General features: G+C 43.5%; 2 protein-coding genes across 2 annotated transcripts in view; both read left to right on the top strand.

The window, feature by feature from the left end:
• Window positions 1-249: 249 nt before the first annotated feature.
• NFS1 (NFS1 cysteine desulfurase) lies at window positions 250-17,419 on the top strand (the record flags this gene model as incomplete). Its single annotated transcript, XM_010854910.1, has 12 exons — window positions 250-678; window positions 1,388-1,504; window positions 2,203-2,286; window positions 6,056-6,208; window positions 9,052-9,145; window positions 10,450-10,584; window positions 12,159-12,316; window positions 12,920-13,025; window positions 13,105-13,186; window positions 13,823-13,906; window positions 14,510-14,599; window positions 16,671-17,419. Coding segments are annotated over 12 exons (1,596 nt in total), but the record flags the coding sequence as incomplete, so codon positions are not given.
• Window positions 17,420-20,135: 2,716 nt separating this feature from the next.
• Window positions 20,136-20,414, top strand: part of RBM12 (RNA binding motif protein 12) — a 38,309-nt gene continuing 38,030 nt past the window's right edge. Inside the window, exon 1 of the mRNA XM_010855017.1 lies at window positions 20,136-20,311. The gene's annotated coding sequence lies outside the window, so the exon portion shown is untranslated. The remainder of the gene's footprint in view (window positions 20,312-20,414) is intronic.

Here is a 20,414-nt window from a genome sequence, read left to right as displayed (position 1 = left end):
AACTTTCTCCTGGGCTAGGCGACTTACCTGCATATTCAGGAGTCTTCCTCTTCCGCTACCCCGACCCTCTGACCCTTCCTCTTGACTGCATCCCTCAGGTTTTCTCATACCGGCTCTCTGAACCGTTGACTTCGCCGCATCCCCCCACCCGCACTTCACATCCTGCACCGCAGGCCCTCAGAGCCCTAAAATTCGGCCATCGGACCTCTCCTGACCCAATTGTAGAGATGCTAGTGGTCCAGCCAGTAACCTCTGAAGGAGATCTTACCTACCGTCTCCACGTTCCTTCTCAGGGGCTTTGCCCTTTCGGAGATTTCCTCACTCCAACGACGCAATTTGAATGTTGTCTCAGCACCCTACCCTAAGAACCCTGTCTCTCTCCCTTACCTCTTTTTTTACAGTTTGCTCAACTTTTCCGATGTTCTGTTTCCTTTTGCGTTGAGATTCGCTCAGCATCGCTTAAACTTATGTCACCTCCGTCCAGCCTTTCCATTCTGTTGTTTGGGATGCCCTGTGTGCAGAGTTGGATCCTCTCTCACCTGGCCCCTCCGTTCCATTTTTTTGTCAGGTATAGACCTTACTCCCCAGTCTGCTGTTGCCTCTGATGCAGCCATTGCTCTGGAGGCGGAGTCAGTGCTGCGACCTCTGTACATGGATGTGCAAGCTACAACTCCTCTGGTAAGGATGGAGGGGCAGCTTTCCCTGAGCTGTTTAGTGGAGTTATACTGTAGAAGTGGCAGTACACAGAAATGGCTGAATCCCTGTAGAGGTGAGAGCCATTGAGAAGTGTGTGCTGGGAAAGCAATGAGCCAGGAGACTGGAGGCTTACATTGTAGTCCACTAGAAGTGTCTTTACTGCTTACTAGCTATTGATCTTGGTCAAGTCACTTCATTGCCGGCACTCTCCTAGTAGTTAAAAGCATAGGGTCTGGAATTACTGGACCACTGCTTACTATACGCATTTGGGCAAGAATTAAATAGGTTAAAAGATATAAAGCAGCCCTTAGAATAGTGCCTGGCACATGATGAGCACTGGAATATTAATGCACGTTTTCATCAACATCCTCTCCTAGATATCACATTGCTTGGCAGTGAAAACACCTACAGACACAACTGTCAGGAAAAAGCAGTGTTTGTAGATTATCTGAGGAGATGGTAGAATAAAATGATTTAAGACAGATTGGGAAAAAAAAGACAGATTGGGAGGAGAGTGTATTAAGATAATATTTGGTTAGAACCTGAGGGGATGGGAGAATGTTTGAGGCCTAATTTAGGCAGGGTCTGAAGGATTGGGGGTGTGTTGAGGCAGGTTGGGTAGGTCAGGGGATGGAGTGGGGCCCGAGTTAACTATGGGCTCAAGGAGACTGGTCTGTTCTGTTTTGTCCAGGACCCTCGGGTGCTTGATGCCATGCTCCCTTACCTAGTCAACTACTATGGAAACCCACACTCCCGGACACATGCTTATGGCTGGGAGAGTGAGGCTGCCATGGAATGTGCTCGCCAGGTTAGTACAGAGGACTCTAGGAAGTTCTGATGTCAGAGGTTTCAGTGACCTGTGGGTGGCATTTTTTTTTTTTTTAGTATCTGTGGGTGAAGGTGGAAATGGTTTGGGGCTCTCTCAGCAAGAGATTCAAAGGACAGGCCTTTGGAGTCCCTCTGAAGGCATTCGATTAGTTTCCACATTTTCTGGCTAACTGACCTTTGTTATTTTGTTATCTGACTTCTCGAAGCTTCAGTTTCCGTCACATTGAAAATGGAGGTTGAGGGGAGTCCAGTGGATAGAATTCTGGGCTTTCGCTCCTGGGGGTCTCGATTTGATCTCTGTTCAGGGAACTAAGATCCAGCAAACTGTGTGGCATGTCCAAAAGAAAATGGAGATTGTAGTAGTTCCTACTCCTTAAGGTTTTGGGGTGGATTAAATCAGACAATACTAGTGATATGTTTGTAGACATGATGCCTGTGCATACTAAGAACTCATAAGTGCTTTTTCAAAAACACCAAAGTTGTTATTAATTGGATTTGGGATGTAGTTGAATATATCCCTTTGTCTGATCCTAGTGGGTACAGAACTGCTTCTTGAGCAGTTGACAGATTGCGGTTCAGCTCTTCATGCTCCAGACTGCTGTCTTAGTTGTCACCACAGCCCCATTCCTGCTGAGGAAACTAATGCTCCTTATTTCTGCTTCTTGTCTTGACTTGCAGCAAGTAGCATCTCTGATTGGGGCTGATCCTCGTGAGATCATTTTCACTAGCGGTGCTACTGAATCCAACAACATAGCAATTAAGGTAAGAGAACCAGAAGGCATATCTGGGCCTTCCTGACCTGGGAGATGGTTTCCTGCCATCAGTTAGGCCCATGTGTCTTTCCCAGTCACCCACCTTCATCATATCATGAAAAAAGACACAGACACATCACCCTTTTTCTAATTTGTTGCTTCCTTCAGCCCTGTGTAGTTGACTGTATCTAAAGTTTGCTCCTGGTGAACTGAATTCAGTCACGTAGTTGGATAGGAAAGGAGGTGGCTCTTGGGTCATCAACCACGTGGTGTTTTGGATGACAGCTACTTCAGAGGATAAATGGTGACTCAATCCTTTTTCCCATCCTTTAGATCTACTCACAATGAAGTCCAGAATACACTCGTAATTGAATAGATTTCTCTGCTTCTTATTACCAAGTTTACCCTTATATCTATGATTTCAGGGCTGCCTTTTTCTCAGCCTTCCTTTTCTCTCCAGTGAGATCTGTTTGCAGCAAGTTCTTCCTGTTTCTTTAGATGTCCCTGTTTTTAAGTCCTGGTTGCCTGGGTGCTGTCTGAAGACATTTACTTAATCACCTGTTCTGAGATTAGTCACTCTGTCCTTGGGACGTCTTTGATGCTAACGAAAGTAAAATTCCACTCTCAGTAATCATGTCAGTGTTTCATAGAACATAGTCATGCCTGACTGGGGCCTGGTTACCAGGGTCACTTGTGTAAATACCAAGGCTCTGATAAATTGTGGGCTGCTGTAGGTTCAGTGCTGGCTCTATCCCCTCTCATCATGGTCTCTCACCTGTGTTGCCAGTATTGTTTTTTCTGACCTTGGACTCTGTAGGAGGCCTAGGCCTGGGCCAGGTTCCAGAGTCATCAGCACTCACCGGATCCTGTTAACAGGAGTGTCCTTCCTTGGGACTGCAGAGACCTCAGAGCCATGCGTGTGGTCTCTTCAAAGACGAGGATGGTTTCTGGAATGGGGAGCGTTTTCAAAACTTTGAAAATATTTGCTTTGAAAGCTTCCACAGATTCTCAGACCTCAAGGTCAAGGATTGCTAAGAGTGGTTGTGACCGTTTTCCCCTTAGACTCCTGGATGGGTAAATATCTGTCTGCTGGTAGAGGATTCAACATTCTGGGTAACTGAGATAGGAGGAGGGGGAGGGACCTTTTAAATGTTTTCATTTTTATGTTCCTTGTCCCTAAGAACATTTTTATGTAGTCATAATTTTGGCCTAATTAGTTTCATATTCTGCTTTTAACATAGTACCCTGGGAGGGGTGGGGTTGCACCTTTTATTTAAGTTTTTTAAGGAATTCATGTATATGCAGTGAAATTTTTTTAACCCTATGGAAAGATTTATTTATTAATTTTTACCAGAGTATAGTTGCTTTACAATGTTGTGTTTATACTGTACAGTGAAGTGAATCAGCTATAAATACACATATATCCCCTCTTTTTTAGATTTCCTTCCCATTTAGATCACCACAGAGTACTGAGTAGAGTTCCCTGAGCTATACAGTAGGTTCTCATTATATGGAAAGGTTTAAACTTGAGTGTAGATCTTCCATTTCCTCGTCCCTACCAAAGAGACCTCAAGTCTGTTTAGTATTGTTCCAGAAAACAAATTGTACACACATATGCGTTTGCTTTTAATAGTTTAACATATTGTAGCATCCACATTTATTTTTCCATAGCCAATAATAACATATGTTTTTCCATTTTAAACTCCATAATATTTAATATACCTACATTATTTTTCATGGAGTTGTATTATTGCAGTTTACTCTTTATTCCTCTATTGTTGGATGTGTTTAATCTCTCCATTTTTTTTTAAGGATTGTGAATACAATGAAAGCATATTTTGTCTCTATAGTATCATCTATGCTTTGAAATATTTCCCTAAATTCCCAAAAGAGGAGTCACAGTAAAGAGTGCTAATACAGCTTTTTAAAAAAATTTATTTATTTTTTAATTGAAGGATAGTTGCTTTGCAGAATTTTGTTAATACAGCTTTTAAGACATCTTTATAAATAATTCTCTGAAGAGTTTGTAGTGTAAGTACTGCCATCAGCAAGGAATGAGTATATGAGTTTTACTTCTACACTGCCAGCTTTAGGTATCAGTATCACCATATTTATATGTTTTGTTGTTTACACAGAAATAAAACATATATACCCTACCATGTGTAAAATAGATAGCTAGTTGGAAGCTGCTATAATAGCACAGGAGCTCAGCCCCGTGCTCTGTGATGACCTAGAGGGGTGGGATGGGGGTGGAGTGGGAGGGAGGCTCTAGAGAGAGGGAATATATGAATGTTGTTGTTTAGTCTCTAAATTGGTCTGACTCTTTGCAAACCCATGGACTGTAGTCTGCCAGATTCCTGTGTCCATGGGATTTTTTTAGGCAAGATACTGGAGTGGGTTGCCATTTCCTTCTACAGGGGATCTTCTTGATCCATGGATCAAACCCACTTCTCTTATACTGGCAGATGGATTCTTTATCACTGAGCCACCAATTCCTGCTGATTCATTTGTGGTACAGCAGAAACTGTTACTAATACAACATTGTAAAACAGTTATCCTCCAATTAAAAAAAAAAGAAATGAGAAACACTTTTCCTGGGATACAAGGATAGGGATGTTTTCCATTTTCCATCTATGATATAATAAAAAATGTATTTGGTCTTTGTTCTCTGTTCCTAGCACAGGGCTTCAAAAACCCTTGTAGTTTCCTGAATACTAGGAATGTCTTTGTTATTCATAATAAGCCCCCTTGGACCATAATGTGTTTCTGGTGATGAAGTGATTCTTGGTGGGCCCTTAGATAGTTTTAAGATGTAGGCTGGTCACTCCAGAAGGACGAAGAAGATGTGATTAGAGGGTTGTAACTTTGATCTGGGGAAGAAAGGGGGTTGGAGATTGAGTCTAGTCATATGGCCAGTGATTTAATCAGTCACGCCTGTGTTATATGAAACCACTGTAAAAACTGGAAAATGAGGGGGAATTCCCTGGTGGTCCAGTGGCTGGGACTCCATGCTCCCAATGCAGGGGGCCCAAGTTCGATCCCTGGTCAGGGAACTAGGTCCCACATGCCACAACTAAGACCCCAGTACAGCCAAATAAATAAATAAAAATAAATATTAAAAAACAAAACAAAACTGGGAAACAAGAGTCAGAGGAGCTTCCAGGTTAGCTAACATGTGGATGTCCTGGCGGGTGGCATGCTTGATGCTCTGAGCCCTTCCCTGCCTCAGACCTCATCCTGTGCAGCTCTTCCGTTTGGCCATTCATGGGCTCTATCTTCTGTGATAAAGCTATGATAGTAAGTGTAGTGTTTTCAGTGAATTCTGTGAATCATAGGGGATTACTGAATCTTAGGGGGCTATGCATCACCAGCTCAATGGACATGAGTTTGAACAAACTCCCTGAGATAGTGAAGGACAGGAAAGCCTAGAGTTTTGCAGTCCATTGTGTCACAAAGAGCTGACTTAGTGATTAAACAACAACAACAAGGGGGCTGTGGGAAGTCTTTTATTTGTAGCCATCTGGGGAAATATGGATGGGGAGCTTGTGACATCTAGGCCTCACAGCTGGCATCTGAAGTGGAGGCAGACCTGTGAGACTGAGGCACTTAACCTGTGGGATTTTCACTAGTGGGATAGTTAGTGTCAGAATTAAGTTGAATTGTAAGACACACAGTTGTCAGAGAATTGATGTTGGACCATACCGCCCTTATCCACTTACTCAAGTCACTGCTGTCTCTCTGAGTATATTCTTCATTTTTCCACCACCACCAACTTCTAGGGAGTGGCCAGGTTCTACAGGTCCCGGAAAAAGCACTTGATCACCACACAGACAGAACACAAATGTGTCTTGGACTCCTGCCGTTCACTGGAAGCTGAGGGCTTTAAAGTCACCTACCTCCCGGTGAAGAAGAGTGGAATCATTGACCTGAAGGTAAGAGGGCATGATAGGGGGAGCCTGGCTTCAATCTATAAAACTGTCTCTTTAGCCTCAGCTGGAGCTTGAAAGACTAGATCTAATGGTGAGGGAGGGCTTTAGAGAAATAGGTCTCTCAGTGGGACCCAGAGTATGTTCTCCTTGAGAGGGCACCATCTTCCTTTTGTCTGGAGGATTTGTTTCTCAGCTTAGTTGGTGCTTCCTGGTCTGTGTGAGAGCCACTGACCATGTATGCAGGATGCCAGAGACTAACACTCACCGTGGGAAAGCTTTGGCCTCCTTCACCCTTCACTGATGTTTCTCATCCTTCAAAAGGGTAGGTGTAGTTTTGTGAAGAATATTTCCCTTTGGGACCCGTATAGATGTTTTTAAATTTTATTTATTGATTCATTAATTTCTGGCTGCGCTGGGTCTTGGTTGCCTTGTGTGGGTTCCCTGTAGTTGTGGTGCACAGGCTCCTCACTGTGGTGGCTTCTTTTGTTGTGGACGATGGGCTCTAGGTGCATGGACTCAGTAGTTGCAGCACATGGGCTCAATAGCTGCAGCTTGAAGGCTCTAGAATGTGGGCTTAGAAGTTGTGGTGCACAGCTTAGTTGCTCTACAGCACGTGGGATCTTCCCGGACCAGGAATCGAACCCTTATCCCCTGCATTGGTGGGCAGATTCATATCCACTGTGTCAGGAAAATCTGATTCACAATTTTCAAAAGGTATATTCCATTTATAGTTATTACAAAATATTGGCTATATTCCCTGTGTTGTACAATATATCCTTATAACTTATTTTATACAGTTTTTGCCTATTTTTATTTTATTATTTTAAAATTTTGGGCTGCACCCTGTAGCATGTAGGATCTTAGTTCCTTAACCAGGGATCAAACCCACACCCCCTGCATTGGAATTCTTTAACCACTGGACTGCCTGGGAAGTCCCTTATTATTTTTATTCCAACAGGTTTTTTTTTTTTTTTTTTGCTGCACCTTGAGGCATGTAGGTTCTCAGTTCCCTGATCAGGGATCGAGCCATTCCCTTTATTTTATTTAATGGCTTTTTACTTCTTTGCTCTGTTGTGTGCCTGTGCCTACTTTTCCACTAGGCTTAGCTTCCTGAACTTGGGGAGTGCATATTTTCTGTATTTTCATTTCTCATAATACTTAACATAATGTCTTTCTTTCACTCTCTACTATTTATTGTGTCATAGTGCCAGGCACTGGGGATAAAGGGACGAATAAGACAAGCCTAGTCTGTGCTTTCAAGGAGCTTATATTCTAGTGAAAGGACAGGTAACATGTAAACAAATGTATAAATAATTATGAATTGGGATATATACTATAAAGGAAGTAAAGAAGAAGCTGAGAGAAATGAAACATTGAGAACTTCCATTAGACCAGTGTCAGGGAAAGCATCATAGATGCTGGGAGGTTGATTACTAGTTTCTTTAGGATAAATGTTTCCGTCAGATGTGGTCCCTATGTCAATGTTAATAGTAACCTTGTTTTTTACTACTTATTTTGTTCTTTGCCACTTACTCTGACAACCTTATGTAGGAAAGGCTCCCCCTCTTTTTTTTTAATGAAGTTTTTAATTTTTAAATTATAGATTCTCATGTAGTTGTCAGAAGTAATATAGACAGATTTCATGTATCCTTTATTCATTTCCCTTAATGATAACATCTAGCAAAAGTATAGTATAATATTACAACCAGGATATTGATGTTAATACAATCTCCTGGTTTTGTTCTGATTTCCCTGGTTTTACTTGTACTCACTTGTGTGTGTGTGTTTAGTTCTATGCATTCTAGTTTCATCACATGTGTAGGTTTATGTAACTATCACCACAGTGATGCCTTATTTTTTTTTTCTAAATATGTATTTAGTTTTGGCTATGCTGGGTCTTCATTGCTGCCTGGAGGCTTTCTCTAGTGGTGAGCGGGGGCTACTCTAGTTGTGTTGTATAGTCATCTCATTGCAGTGGCTTCCCTGCTGCAGAGCACAGACTCTGTGGTGTGCGGGCTTCAGTAGTTGAGACATGTGGGCTCAATATTTGTGGCTCGAGGACTCCAGAGAACAGACTCAGTAGTCGTGGTGCATGGGTTAGTTGCTCCATGGCATGTGTGATCCTCCTGGACCAGGGATTGAAGCAGTGTCCCCTGCATTGCCAGGTGGATTCTTAACCACTGGACTACCAGGGAAGTCCCATGGAATTCTTTTAAAACCACTAATTTGATCACCATTTCTTTAATTTTGTCATTTCAGTAATGTTATGTAAATGAAATGTTAGTAATATAGTGTGTAACCTTTTGGGATTGGCTATTTTCACTTAGCATAAGTCTTAGGCGAATCATTTAAGTTGTCGCCTGTCTCTGTAGTCTGTTCCTTTTTGTTGCTGAGTAGTAGTCCACAGAATGGAAGTACCACAGTTTCTTTAGCCATTTCCCTATTGAAGGACCTCTGGCTTGTTTTAGATTTTGGCTATTAAGAGTAAAGTAATCATGGTCATTTATAGGTTTCTTATGTGAATTTAAGCTTGCATTTCCCCAAGGTAATGCCCAAGAGTGCAGTTACTGGGTCATATGGTAATTTCATGTTCAGTTTTATAAGAAACCAAAGCTGCCAAACTGTTTTCCAGTGTGGTTGTACCATTTTATATTCCCGTCAGTAGTGTATGAGTGATTCGGTTTCTTTGCATCCTAGCCAGCATTTTGTGTCATTGCTATTTTAATTTTACTCACTCTTGTAGGTGTGTAGTGAAAGGCCCCTGTTCACAACTAAGCTTGCTTACATTCTGAGTTAGAGACAACTCTGTTCATACTATATGGTCTCTTTACTCCTGATATTCTTAGGAACTAGAGGCTGCCATCCAGCCAGATACCAGCCTGGTCTCAGTCATGACTGTGAACAATGAAATTGGAGTGAAGCAGCCCATTAAGGAAATAGGTAAGTATCATGGGTGGACCCTGATGCTTGCCCACCACTGGGATCCATCTGAGGAGCAGGACTGGACTAGGAGCTGAAAGACTATATAGAGTGCAATAAGGAAACCTAGGGAAAGAGGGCTTCAGTTCCTTGTTCAAGGACATATTGTAAATGGCACAGCTAGTATTTGAACCCAGGTCTTATACCACTTGAGCTTCCCAGATGGTGCAGTGGTAAAGAATCTGCCTGCCAGTGCAAGAGACGCAAGAGCCTTGGGTTCGACTCCTGGGTTGAGAAGATCCCCTGGAGGAAGAAATGGCAACTCATTGCAGTATTCTTGCTGGGAAAATCCCATGGACAGAGAAGCCTGGGGGGGCTACAGTCCCCGTGGTCATAGAAGAGTGGGACACGACTGAGCACACATGCACTGCACTGCTGTCCTTTTCATTTTACCGCAGCTGGTGCAGAAAGCAAAACAAAGAACCCCCACCTTTTTTTCTCTTCCTCTTTTAACTTTTTCGTTTTAGAACATCTGTTCACTGTGCTCATTTGGAGCCAGAGACATGTACCCCGTAACTTCTTAGGTACATTAGCAAATAGATCTATTAATTTTTGCTTCTTTTAAATCAATAAGGATCTAAAAATTAATCTGGTATATTGAAAGGCCAGTGTTAATGAGGTAGGAAGAGTCTTATGAATCAGAATATTGGATGTATTTTGATTTGATGCTTTGTGCTTTTTTTTTGACCACCATAACTTTTATTATTTTTGTAAGTTGGACTGTAATTGCTTTACAATGTTGTGTTAGTTTCTGCTGTACAATGAAGTGAATCAGTTGTATGTTTACATATGATCCCCTCTTTCTTGGACCTCCCTCTGACGCCCCTCCCCCCAACCATCCCACCCATCTAGGTCATCAGAGAGCACCAAGCTGAGCTTCTTGTACTTTACATTGGTTCCCGCTAGCTATCTATTTTACAGGTGGTAGTGTATATGTGTCAATCCTAATCTCTCAATTAATGGACATTATGTGGAATCTAGAAAAATGGTACAGAGGAACCTATTTCCAGGCTAGGAGTAGAGATGCAGGCATAGAGAATGGATGTGTGCACTTGCCCTTATTTATTCTAGTCAAGGACACGACAGCTGAGAATGAGAGAGAGAGAGAGAGAAAGAGAGAGAGAGAAAGAGAGAAGTGATTTACTACGTGGCTAGGGCCAATACCAGATGTAATTTTGCCTCAGAACTCATAGTATATTATAGGACCACTGCCAGGTTACTTCCTAACATTGTGTTCTGGTTCTTCCCCTCTGTTGTTTTCTCAGGGCAGATTTGCAGTTCCAGAAAGGTGTATTTCCATACCGATGCAGCCCAGGCTGTTGGAAAAATCCCACTTGACGTCAATGACATGAAAATTGATCTCATGAGCATCAGTGGTCACAAAATCTATGGTCCCAAAGGTACTAGCCCCTCATAGATTTCCTCCTCTCTGCACCACCCAACCCTTTGACAGGTGTTCCTGAGATTCATTTGGGACTCTCACTGCTCTCAGAGGAAGAGTGCTCTGCAGAATGCAGGTGTCATTTAATAATAGCCAGGAACAGTTGCCTATTTGCAGATTCTAGCAGTTACTATAAGCAGTCCATCCTTCACTGGTCTCTTTAGAAAATCCTTTCATGTAGATGTTAATTCGGTTGAGGAACAAAGGTTTTGTCATATCAAATTAGCTTGAAAAGTCCGTTATCTTGTCTAATCAACTGTGATTTGCAGATCAATATTCTTTTTTTTTTTTTTTTGACTGTGTGGCATGTGGGATTATAGTTCCCTGACCAGGGATTGAACCCATGGCCCCTGAAGTGGAAGCCTGGAGTCCTAACCACTGGACTTCCAGGGAAGTCTCAGATCAATATTCTTTGAGTCCTTTATTCCCTCGTGTTTTGCTTTAGCCTTAGGGGAAGATTGTATGGGCTTTTATGTGTTTTGGTGTTTGTTCCTAGCTTTATTAGTCTTTGCTCCTGTTAATCTCTCAAGGTACTTGTCTGTGTCCTATGGTCCTATTGGCATAGGAATATTTTCCAGCTGGAATTCTGCCTTTGCATGCCAGCCTTTGGGAAGAGACTGTTGTCCTCTGTTTTATGGAGGTAGCCATCCAAAATGAACAACTCTTCCTCTCTTTCCTGGGCGAGGGCCTGTGGTGGTTGGTTATGCCAGTATGCTTTCTGTGTCTGCAGGGTGTGTCATCCAGATGGACACCCTATGGGAAAAGGTGTGATAATTCCTGAAAGTACATAAGATGGCTTCTTCTAAAGCAGTAGTCCCCAGCCTTTTTGGCAGCAGGGACCAGTTTCATGGAAGACAATTTTTCCATGGACCAGGGATGGGGGCAGGATGGTTTCAGGATCCAAGTGCATTACATTTAATGTGGACTTTGTTTCTGTTATTAGTACATCAGTTCCACCTCAGATCATCATATATTAGATCCCAGAGGTTGTGCTTCCAGAGGTTGTAAACAGTGTGTTTTTAAGTTAATTGTTTTTAAAAGCTCAACAGTCATTCTATCTTTAACTAAAATTGGCTTACTGGCTTTTATTGTAGATAAATTTGTTTTAATAAAACTAATTAACTCATATTGAGCAGAAGCTCTGTTCAGCACTAAAATGTATGCAAGTATCCCTCACTATCCAAACTCTTGCTTTTTGGACTCAGAATCTAAATAGATTTAGATGACATGGTAGCCCTCACTCTCCAGATGTAGTGTCTGAGCCCTTACTCTCTGAACTTGGGAACTGCAGAGACTCAGATAGTGTCAGATACCTGAATATGATTTTATTTTCATGGGGAAATGGAATATGTCTTAATAAATGCAGTTTGGTACATCCTGCATTAGTGTCCCCCACCCCCAACATTTTTTATTTTGAAAATTTTGGAGCTAACAGAAAAGTTGAAAGAATTTTTTGACCCCTTTGGAAAGTGATATTTTGTTTCATCTGCCTTTTCCTTTTTCTCTTTTTTTGTAACAAACTTTGTTTCCCAGGGGTCGGTGCCATCTACATTCGCCGGCGGCCCCGTGTGCGTGTGGAGGCCCTGCAGAGTGGAGGGGGGCAGGAGCGGGGTATGCGGTCTGGGACAGTACCCACACCCTTGGTGGTGGGGCTGGGGGCTGCGTGTGAGGTGGCACAGCAAGAGATGGAGGTATGGGGAAAGCAGTTCCCTCCCACAAATTCTTCCCCTGTGCTGGGTCTCCTGTTTAGCAGCTTCTTGGCATGACTGGGTCAGATCTTTGCCAGAAGAGGTGGTTTAAGAAAACTGCCTTTCTCTGAGTGCTGCTGGCATCCTGTTCTGAGGGAGGTGTCGTCGTTGCTGTTTAGTCACTCGGTCGTGTCTGACTCTTTGCGATCCCTTGAACTGCAGCCCATCAGGTTCCTCTGTCCATGGGGTTTCCCGGGCAGGCATACTGGAGTGGCTTGCCATTTTCTTCTCTAGGGGATCTTCCTGACCCAGGATCAAACCCGCATCTCCTGCATTGTAGGCGGATTCTTTGCTGCTGGGCCAGCTGGGAAGCCCTGAGGGAGGTCTTATGGGCTCCAAATTCCAGGTCCTTTACTGGAACCACGTGTCCAGTATTTGAGCACCTCTGTGCTCACTGCTGTGGATACAGTGGTCTCCATGAGTAACACAAGACCATAGATGGTTAAATGCACAGTCACTTCTGGGCACAGGGTAGGGTTCCTCATCCTTTATGTCTCTGAGCTGTTAATGGTCACTACGCTTAGTCCTCCCTTGCCTGCTCCTCAGTATGACCACAAGCGAATCTCAAAGTTAGCTGAGCGACTGATACAGAAGATAATGAAGAGCCTTCCAGATGTGGTGATGAATGGGGACCCTGAGCACCATTACCCAGGTATGGTTGTGCCCATTCTGTCCTCGCCTGGAAGAGCCCTAGACTCTGAGCCTCCTCTCACAGTAGTTCTCTCTTTCAGGCTGTATCAACCTCTCCTTTGCGTATGTGGAAGGGGAGAGTCTGTTGATGGCACTTAAGGATGTTGCCTTATCCTCAGGGAGGTGAGTCGGACTGGATAAGCAGGGTCTGTGGCAGGACCAGTTAGTCTGGCTTTAAGTGTCGGGTTAATAAGCTTCCCATTGTGGAGATGACACGCACAGGAGCTTTTGGTTGAGAATAAAAGTCATTTTGTAAGCACCTATTTTTAGCCAGTTGGGCACAGGCTAAAGTTTGCCACCTTCGGAGGGCTTCCTGTGGTAGAGCTTTGTGCCTTTTGTGGTCCCAGGAGATGCCTGTATCTGTTCTAATGTTATTCTAGTAGTTCTGTTATAGCCCTCTAGAATTCAAGGATGTTCCAGAAGATACCAAGTGTTTAGCTGCTGTCTAGGCTGCTACAGATGATGCATTTGGTTGTAGGGAAGTGATCCCATGGTTCTCTGCCACTTCTTGTTACACTCAGCTCTTGTGATATCACACTCTGTCATGCTTTGGCTGTGTCCTTGCTCATGGAAGATATCCTCCACAGGGGCCAGAGGAGCTCGATCCACACACTAGAAGGTGCAAGCAGCATCTGTCTCTTTAGCTCTGTCAGATGAGAATGTCTCTTTTGTCGTGATATGACTTCAGGGCTCTGGGGGTTTGTGGCCAGAAGGAGATTGGATGCTGAACTGAGCGAGGCTTTGTGTCTTTCTCCTTAGTGCCTGCACCTCTGCATCCCTGGAGCCCTCTTACGTCCTTCGAGCAATTGGCACTGATGAGGATTTAGCTCACTCTTCTATCAGGTTAGTCAACTGAGCTGCAGCATTTATGAAAGGTGTGCTCTTTTGTATTATTCATTTCCTGTTAGAGTCTTCCTCAGTCTAGTGTTTTTTTTTTTTTTTTTTTTTTTTAACAAAAAAGTACCTATTTTTTATTTGGCTGCTCAGGGTCTCAGTTGTGGAATGCAGGATCTTAATTATGGCATGTGGGATCTAGTTTCCTGACCAGGGATAGAGCCCAAGCCCCCTGCATTGGGAGTGGAAAGTCTTAGCTGCTGGACCAATCTAGGGAAATACCCAATCTAGTTTTTCTTATCCCTTCATTCTTCACGAGTTTCTCAAGCAGTGGTTCTCAGACTTCACTGACTGTCACCTGGGAAGTTTGTGAATGATGAAGAGGTCTGAGTGCTGCACTCAAGAGATTCTGATTTGCTAGGTTTGGAGTAGGAAACTTCTTCTTGGATGATTCTCAGGTGACCCACAGACCATGTTTGGAGAAACTGTCCTGCAGGGGAAGGACTGTGTCTCTCCACGTCTTGTGGAGTAGAGCCTAATTGGGTACTTGCTGAATGAACTTACCCTGGTGCCACAGGTCTGATGCAGAGTTCCTCTGTGCGTCTTTTTCAGGTTTGGCATTGGCCGTTTCACTACAGAGGAGGAAGTGGACTACACAGTGGAGAAGTGCATTCACCATGTGAAGCGTCTTCGAGAAATGAGGTATGCACTCTTGTTCCAGAGACTCTTTGGAAGAAACTGCAGTGGTAGCTCCTTTCTTGTCCTCAAGCTATATATTCACCCTGCCAGAAACCAAAGTTTGAAAATCCTTGGCTTTCAGGATTTAGAGGAAGTCCTAAGGCAGGAAAGTGGATTTTCTTGGCTGCTTGTAAGAAAATGAAAAGGTGTCTTTAAAAACTAAAGAACCACATAAATTCAGATTGTTTTCATTATTTTATTAATTTATTTATTTGGCCTTGAGGCTTGCAGGATCTTAGTCCCCTGACCAGAATCCAACTGTGCTCCCTGCAGTGGAAGCACAGAGTCCTAACCACTGGACCTCCAGGGAATTCCCCGTCATTTTATTGATAATATTAATCGTGGTCTTGCATTTACTGATAATATTAATCGTGGTCTTGCAGCCATATCAATGCAGAATTCATGACTTGTAGACTAAGTTTAGGAAAACTCTATGAGATAGGGATTCTTAATTTGGGTTCTGTGGCTGAACTTCAGGATAACCCTGAAATTGTATGCTGTATTTTACAGTTGTGCATTTTCTATGGAAGAAAGTCCATAGTTTTCATCAGATACTCAAAAGGTTAAGAACTTTTACTCAGTTTGCTTTGTAAAGATGCTTACAAAGGTCAAGATCCTTTACCAACCAGCTGCTACTAGGGGTTCTCCTAATAATCATAGGCTCTATGTTCATGGGAACATAAAGGCCTCTGGAATTCTTCAGAACTCTGTTCTGGTTCAGTTTGACTTTCAGGATTTTCTTGGTCTAGTTGGCAAGAGTGAGGTAGTTCAGGTACATACTGCTTTCCTTTGTGAGCTCCCCAGCCTTTCTAGGCTGTGAATTTTCCTTCACAGAGTCTGGTTGTATTGCTTAAATATCTATAGCTTGCTTAGCTTTGTTAGGCTCAGGATTCCTCCTTGGCTTGGCTCTCTCGTACTCTCTCATTTGGCACACTCAGGGGGCATTTCTACTGACTATGCTGCCAAGTGAGACATTCCTCATAACTGTGTGTTTTCAGCATCTTCACCCTATTCCTTCTGATGCCTTGCAAACAATTTCAACCTCGTCCCATTAGCCCTCAGCCAGAGTTTTATTTTGTGAGCCTGTGATATTAAGTCACCTTCCCTAAAGAGAAGGCTAACTTCAGAGTCTTGGAAAATGTCAAATAGAAAGGTGCTGGGGGACTTCCCTGACAGTCCAGTGGTTAAGACTGTGCTTCCACCGCAGGGCACACAGATCTGTACCTGGTCGGGAAATTAAGATCCCAGCATACCATGTGGTACAGCCAAAAATAAAGTAAAAAAAAAAAAAAAAGTGTGCTTGGAATGCATAGTGTAATGCAGAGAGATAAACCAGGTTAACTGGAGAACTCCAAAATCCTATGGTTGTAACACATTGAAGTAATATCTGGTCTGGGAACATTATCTAAGGCATTCAAGCTGAAGGGGATCAGAGTTTAGCAGAGATCTCTCAGCAGCTGTTCTTGTATGAAATGGGATGCCCAAGTCCAAGACTCAGAAGATCCTTTTGAATTGGAGCTGGGGATGTTGGAAGTAGAGTCACCTCTGGGGAGATGAATCTTGTGGGAGTTGGATAATGGTGATACATACCCAGGTGATTTAGGGCCAGGTTCTGAGAAGTAGAGCAAAACCAAGAAGCAGGTGCCGAAAAGTCCATTTGTGTTCGGGGTTAGTAGAGAGGCTGAAACTTGCTCCTTATACTTGCTCTAAGGGTCTTGGTTCTCCCAGGGAAACTGTGTCCATAGCCTCTCACAAGTGGCTTGAGAGCTCCATGAATATAACCACACTTGACACTCTTGGAGTGGCTTCATTGGAGCTGAGCCTGGGGTACCTAGTTATTAATGTTGGCAGCTGGGGAGAGGCTAGAGCTGACAAGGACTTTCTCAGACATCTGAGAAAGACTTGATAACCTCTTGTTTTGGGGTTATCAGGGTAGGAAGTAGAGGAGAGACAAGAACAGATGGATGCAAGTTAGGGCTCAGTGCTATCTGCTTCCTAAGCCTTCACTCATCCAAATACCTCTTCTCTTTGGCAGCCCTCTCTGGGAGATGGTGCAGGATGGCATTGACCTCAAGAGCATCAAGTGGACCCAACACTAGAAGAGTGGGCCTCTAAGTTTGTGCTGGCTCCTCCTGCCTCATCAACTCATGCACAGCCAGGCATTTCGTTACCCCAGTGGCTGCTCCATGTTCAAACCAGAACTGGTGTAGCCCACCTGACTTCAGCTTTGGCATGCCTCTAAGACAGAAACATGAGAAAACTGTCTTTCTCTGGCCTCAGCTCCTTTGGTGGGGAACATTCCCCATTTCTTTCCAGGAATCCTTCTCTGGTCTTATAGTGAGTGGATGTTCTTATCCTGAACCAGGAGGGACATTTGCTATGAGCTGCTGCTGGACACATCTGTATCCTTGGTGGAGAGAGCCAGAGGAACTACAAAAACGCTTCTGTTCAGGGACCCTGATGCCCTGGGTGGATGGACATTTGAGTTGTTGCTTACCGCTGCTGAGAGACTCACTTCTTCCGATAGAAGCATAATCATCTATGACTTCATCTTTTTTGTGGCTCCAAAGGCTACCTCTTCATATCGTCTATAGACTGAACTGCAAGTTTCTTAGAAGGCTTGTCTCCTCTGTGTTCTTGTCCTTCTTTTCTTTTGACCTAATGGAGCTAGAAATATCTGTATGACTGAGTCTACCTAGTCTTGTAGTAATTTATGTTTCTTTTTAAAAAAAATTGTTAATTTGAAGATTAGAGGAATAAAATCATCTTCCTGTATTTATTCTATGAGATGCTCAAGGAGAATTCCTGGAGAAGGAAATGGCAATCCACTCCAGTGTTCTTGCCTGGAGAATCCCAGGGACAGGGGAGCCTTGTGGGCTGCCGTCTTGGGTTGCACAGAGTCGAACACGACTGAAGCGACTGAGCAGCAGCAGCAAGGAGAATTCCAAGCTTGGGAATCGTAGGGCAGACTACTTCTTGATGTCAACAGATGAGTCTGCTTGCTTATTTCTTTAGTCAGCAATTATTTGGGTGCCTCTCAGGTGCCTGACATTATTCTGGATATTTGGGATACACTGGTTAACAATACCAAAAAGTACTCTCGGTGAACTTTCATTCTAGCAGACAGAAAGAAAATAATAATTAAATAAGGCTATTATTATAGACTGTGATGAGTGCTGTGGCAGAAATTGAGTGGTAGAGAAAGTAACAGGGAAAGAACCTACCATGCTGGGTATACTAGGAAAGCTTTTTTGAGGAGGTGTTAATTAAGCACAAACATGATTTCTAGCCATCAAAAGAACTGGGGATTGGTGAGGAATAAGAAGGAACAGTAACAGCAAAGGGCCTGAGGCATGAAAAAGCATGGTGTTTGAGAAACAGAGGTCAAAACAGCCAGAGTAGAGTTTTGCGATTTGCGGGTCTGAAACCATAAGTGGGAGGTTACCAGCATTAAAAGGGGGAAGAAAGAAATTTTATTAGAGTACATCACATGTAAATATTTAAAAATTTTATTGAAGTATAGTTGATTTAAAATGTTACATTAATTTTTGCTGAAGAGCAAAGTTACTCAGTTATATGTATCTTCGTATTTTCCATTATGGTTTATCACAGGACATTGAGTATAGTTCCCTATGAAATACAGTAGGACTTTGTTGTTTATCCATCCTGTATATATACTAGCTTGTATCTGCTAATCCCAAACACCTGATCTTTTTCTTCCCTACTTGCCTCCCCCTTGGCACCTGCAATTCTGTTCTCTGTATCTTCCTCTAGTGTACAACAGGTGGTCAAGATGACATCTATGTCCTGCCAGTTCAGACCGAAAGCCACTCTGAGTCCTCTGAATTCTCAAATAAAATTGGTGGGTTCTTGACTAAAAGATCTGAATTTAGTTTCGACTTGTAACATATCAGACATAGGAAAGGAGAAATGAACTGAAACAGTGTCCGTTTCTCCATCGGCCATCTCAAGGAGAAGCAAAAGATTTTCAGGGAGTTGAGGGTGTTCCTGAGGGGAATCTTAGTTTCTGACCAGGGATCAAACCCCTGCAGGCATGGCCCCCCCAAAAAAAATCAACATATGGGTACAAATATCTTTCTGAATTATAATTTTACTTGGGTATATGCCCAATACTGGGATACTGGATCATATGGCAACTCTAGTTTTAGTTTTGTGAGGAAGTTCCATACTGTTTTCCGTAATGGCTGCACCAATTTACACTCCCACCAACAGTATAGCACATATGTTAAGTATCTTATTTTTATCACAGATTTTAATGAGTTTACAGGTTGCAAATATATTTCTTATGTGAGTGATACTCAAAGTTTGAAGGCCACTAGGCTAAAGTATGGTAAATGCAGACAAATGAGGAGGAGATGGAATTAATAGTTTTCTGAATAAATTGTTTTATTTTGAATAATCTTAGATTTAGAGAAATGTTGCAAAGACAGTATAGAGTTGCATGTCTATCACCCAATTTCCTCTAATTTTTAACATCTTACTTAAAACTATGATGTCAAAACTAAGAGACTGACATCTATACATCAGTATTAACTAAACTTCAGATTTCATTCAGATTTCACCAGTTTCCCCACTAATGTCCTTTTTCTACTCCAGGATTCAATCCTGGGTACCATGTTGTACTTAGTAGATTTTGTTCTTAACGCACTGCATTTTACTTGCAAAAAGTATATATAATGAAGTACCAGTCGCTCAGTCGTGTCCGACTCTTTGCGACCCCATGAACCCCAGCATGCCAGGCCTCCCCGTCCTTCACCGACTTCCGGAGTCCACCCAAACTCAAGTCCATTGTGTCGGCGATACCATCCAACCATCTCATCCTCTGTCGTCCCCTTCCCCTCCTGCCCTCAGTCTTTCCCAGCATCATACATTTGTTTAAAAGCGTGATCTGTTTTGTTTAAGTCACACTCAGCTAGCACCAGGCTAGTCTGCAACACAAATCTTCCCCAAACTTGGGAGTTTTGGGGAATTTAGTCTCTGATTTTGTTAGTCAATTGCCTCTTTTTCTGCCTTGGAAGATTAGTTCAATTATGGTAACATTAATCAAGAGATAGGATATATACGAGCGAGTGGAGTCTGCGAGGCTTAGGACCTAAGCAGCACAAGAATAATTTTTTCTATAATAAAACCATACCAAAGTGCAGTCGTGGAGAGGTTAACGAGGACTGGTAAGGCTCCCCGGGCTGAAAATTTTAAATTTCACCACCATTTTGTGGTCCTTTTAATCTCAAAACAATTCTGCGAGGTAGGCAGTATTTTCCTCCTTTCGCAGAGGCTCGAAAAGAAGAAACTGCTTGAACCCAGGCGCCAAATACTTGAGCGGATCCCATCAAGCAGCGTCGCTCCCCTAAAGGCGAAGCTAGTGCGCAAACGTCGCAAACTTCCCACAAGAAACACAGGCAACTTCCGGGAGCTTCCCGAGATGCTCAGCCCGCTTGCGCCGCTCCGCCCCGTGACGTCAGTCACTCCGCCCCGCCCTTTCTGGAACGCTGAGCTGCGGAGCGGGCCGGCGGCCATCTTGTGAAGCGGAGAAGAAGGAGGTGGCTGCTCTGGGCTCCGGGAAGCCGTTCGGGCTGGGGCTGCCGGCCGCGGGGGGGAGGCACTCGCGCGGGGGGTAACTCGGGTCTGGGTTCAGGTGCCGCGCAGCTCTCGCCGGTAAGACTCCTGCAGCCCCGGAACGGGCGGGGCTGTGCGGGGCTCGAGCCGCCCCTTGGTGGCCCGGGGCGGGGCCTTCGAAGGCCTCGGAGCCCGCCGCAGC

Source organism: Bison bison, unplaced genomic scaffold (genome assembly GCF_000754665.1).
Source record: "Bison bison bison isolate TAMUID 2011002044 unplaced genomic scaffold, Bison_UMD1.0 scf7180017864352, whole genome shotgun sequence".
In the NCBI taxonomy this organism is placed as follows: domain Eukaryota; kingdom Metazoa; phylum Chordata; class Mammalia; order Artiodactyla; family Bovidae; genus Bison; species Bison bison.
Note: the sequence above shows the minus strand (reverse complement) of the source record. Positions and strands in the feature narration are given on the sequence as shown.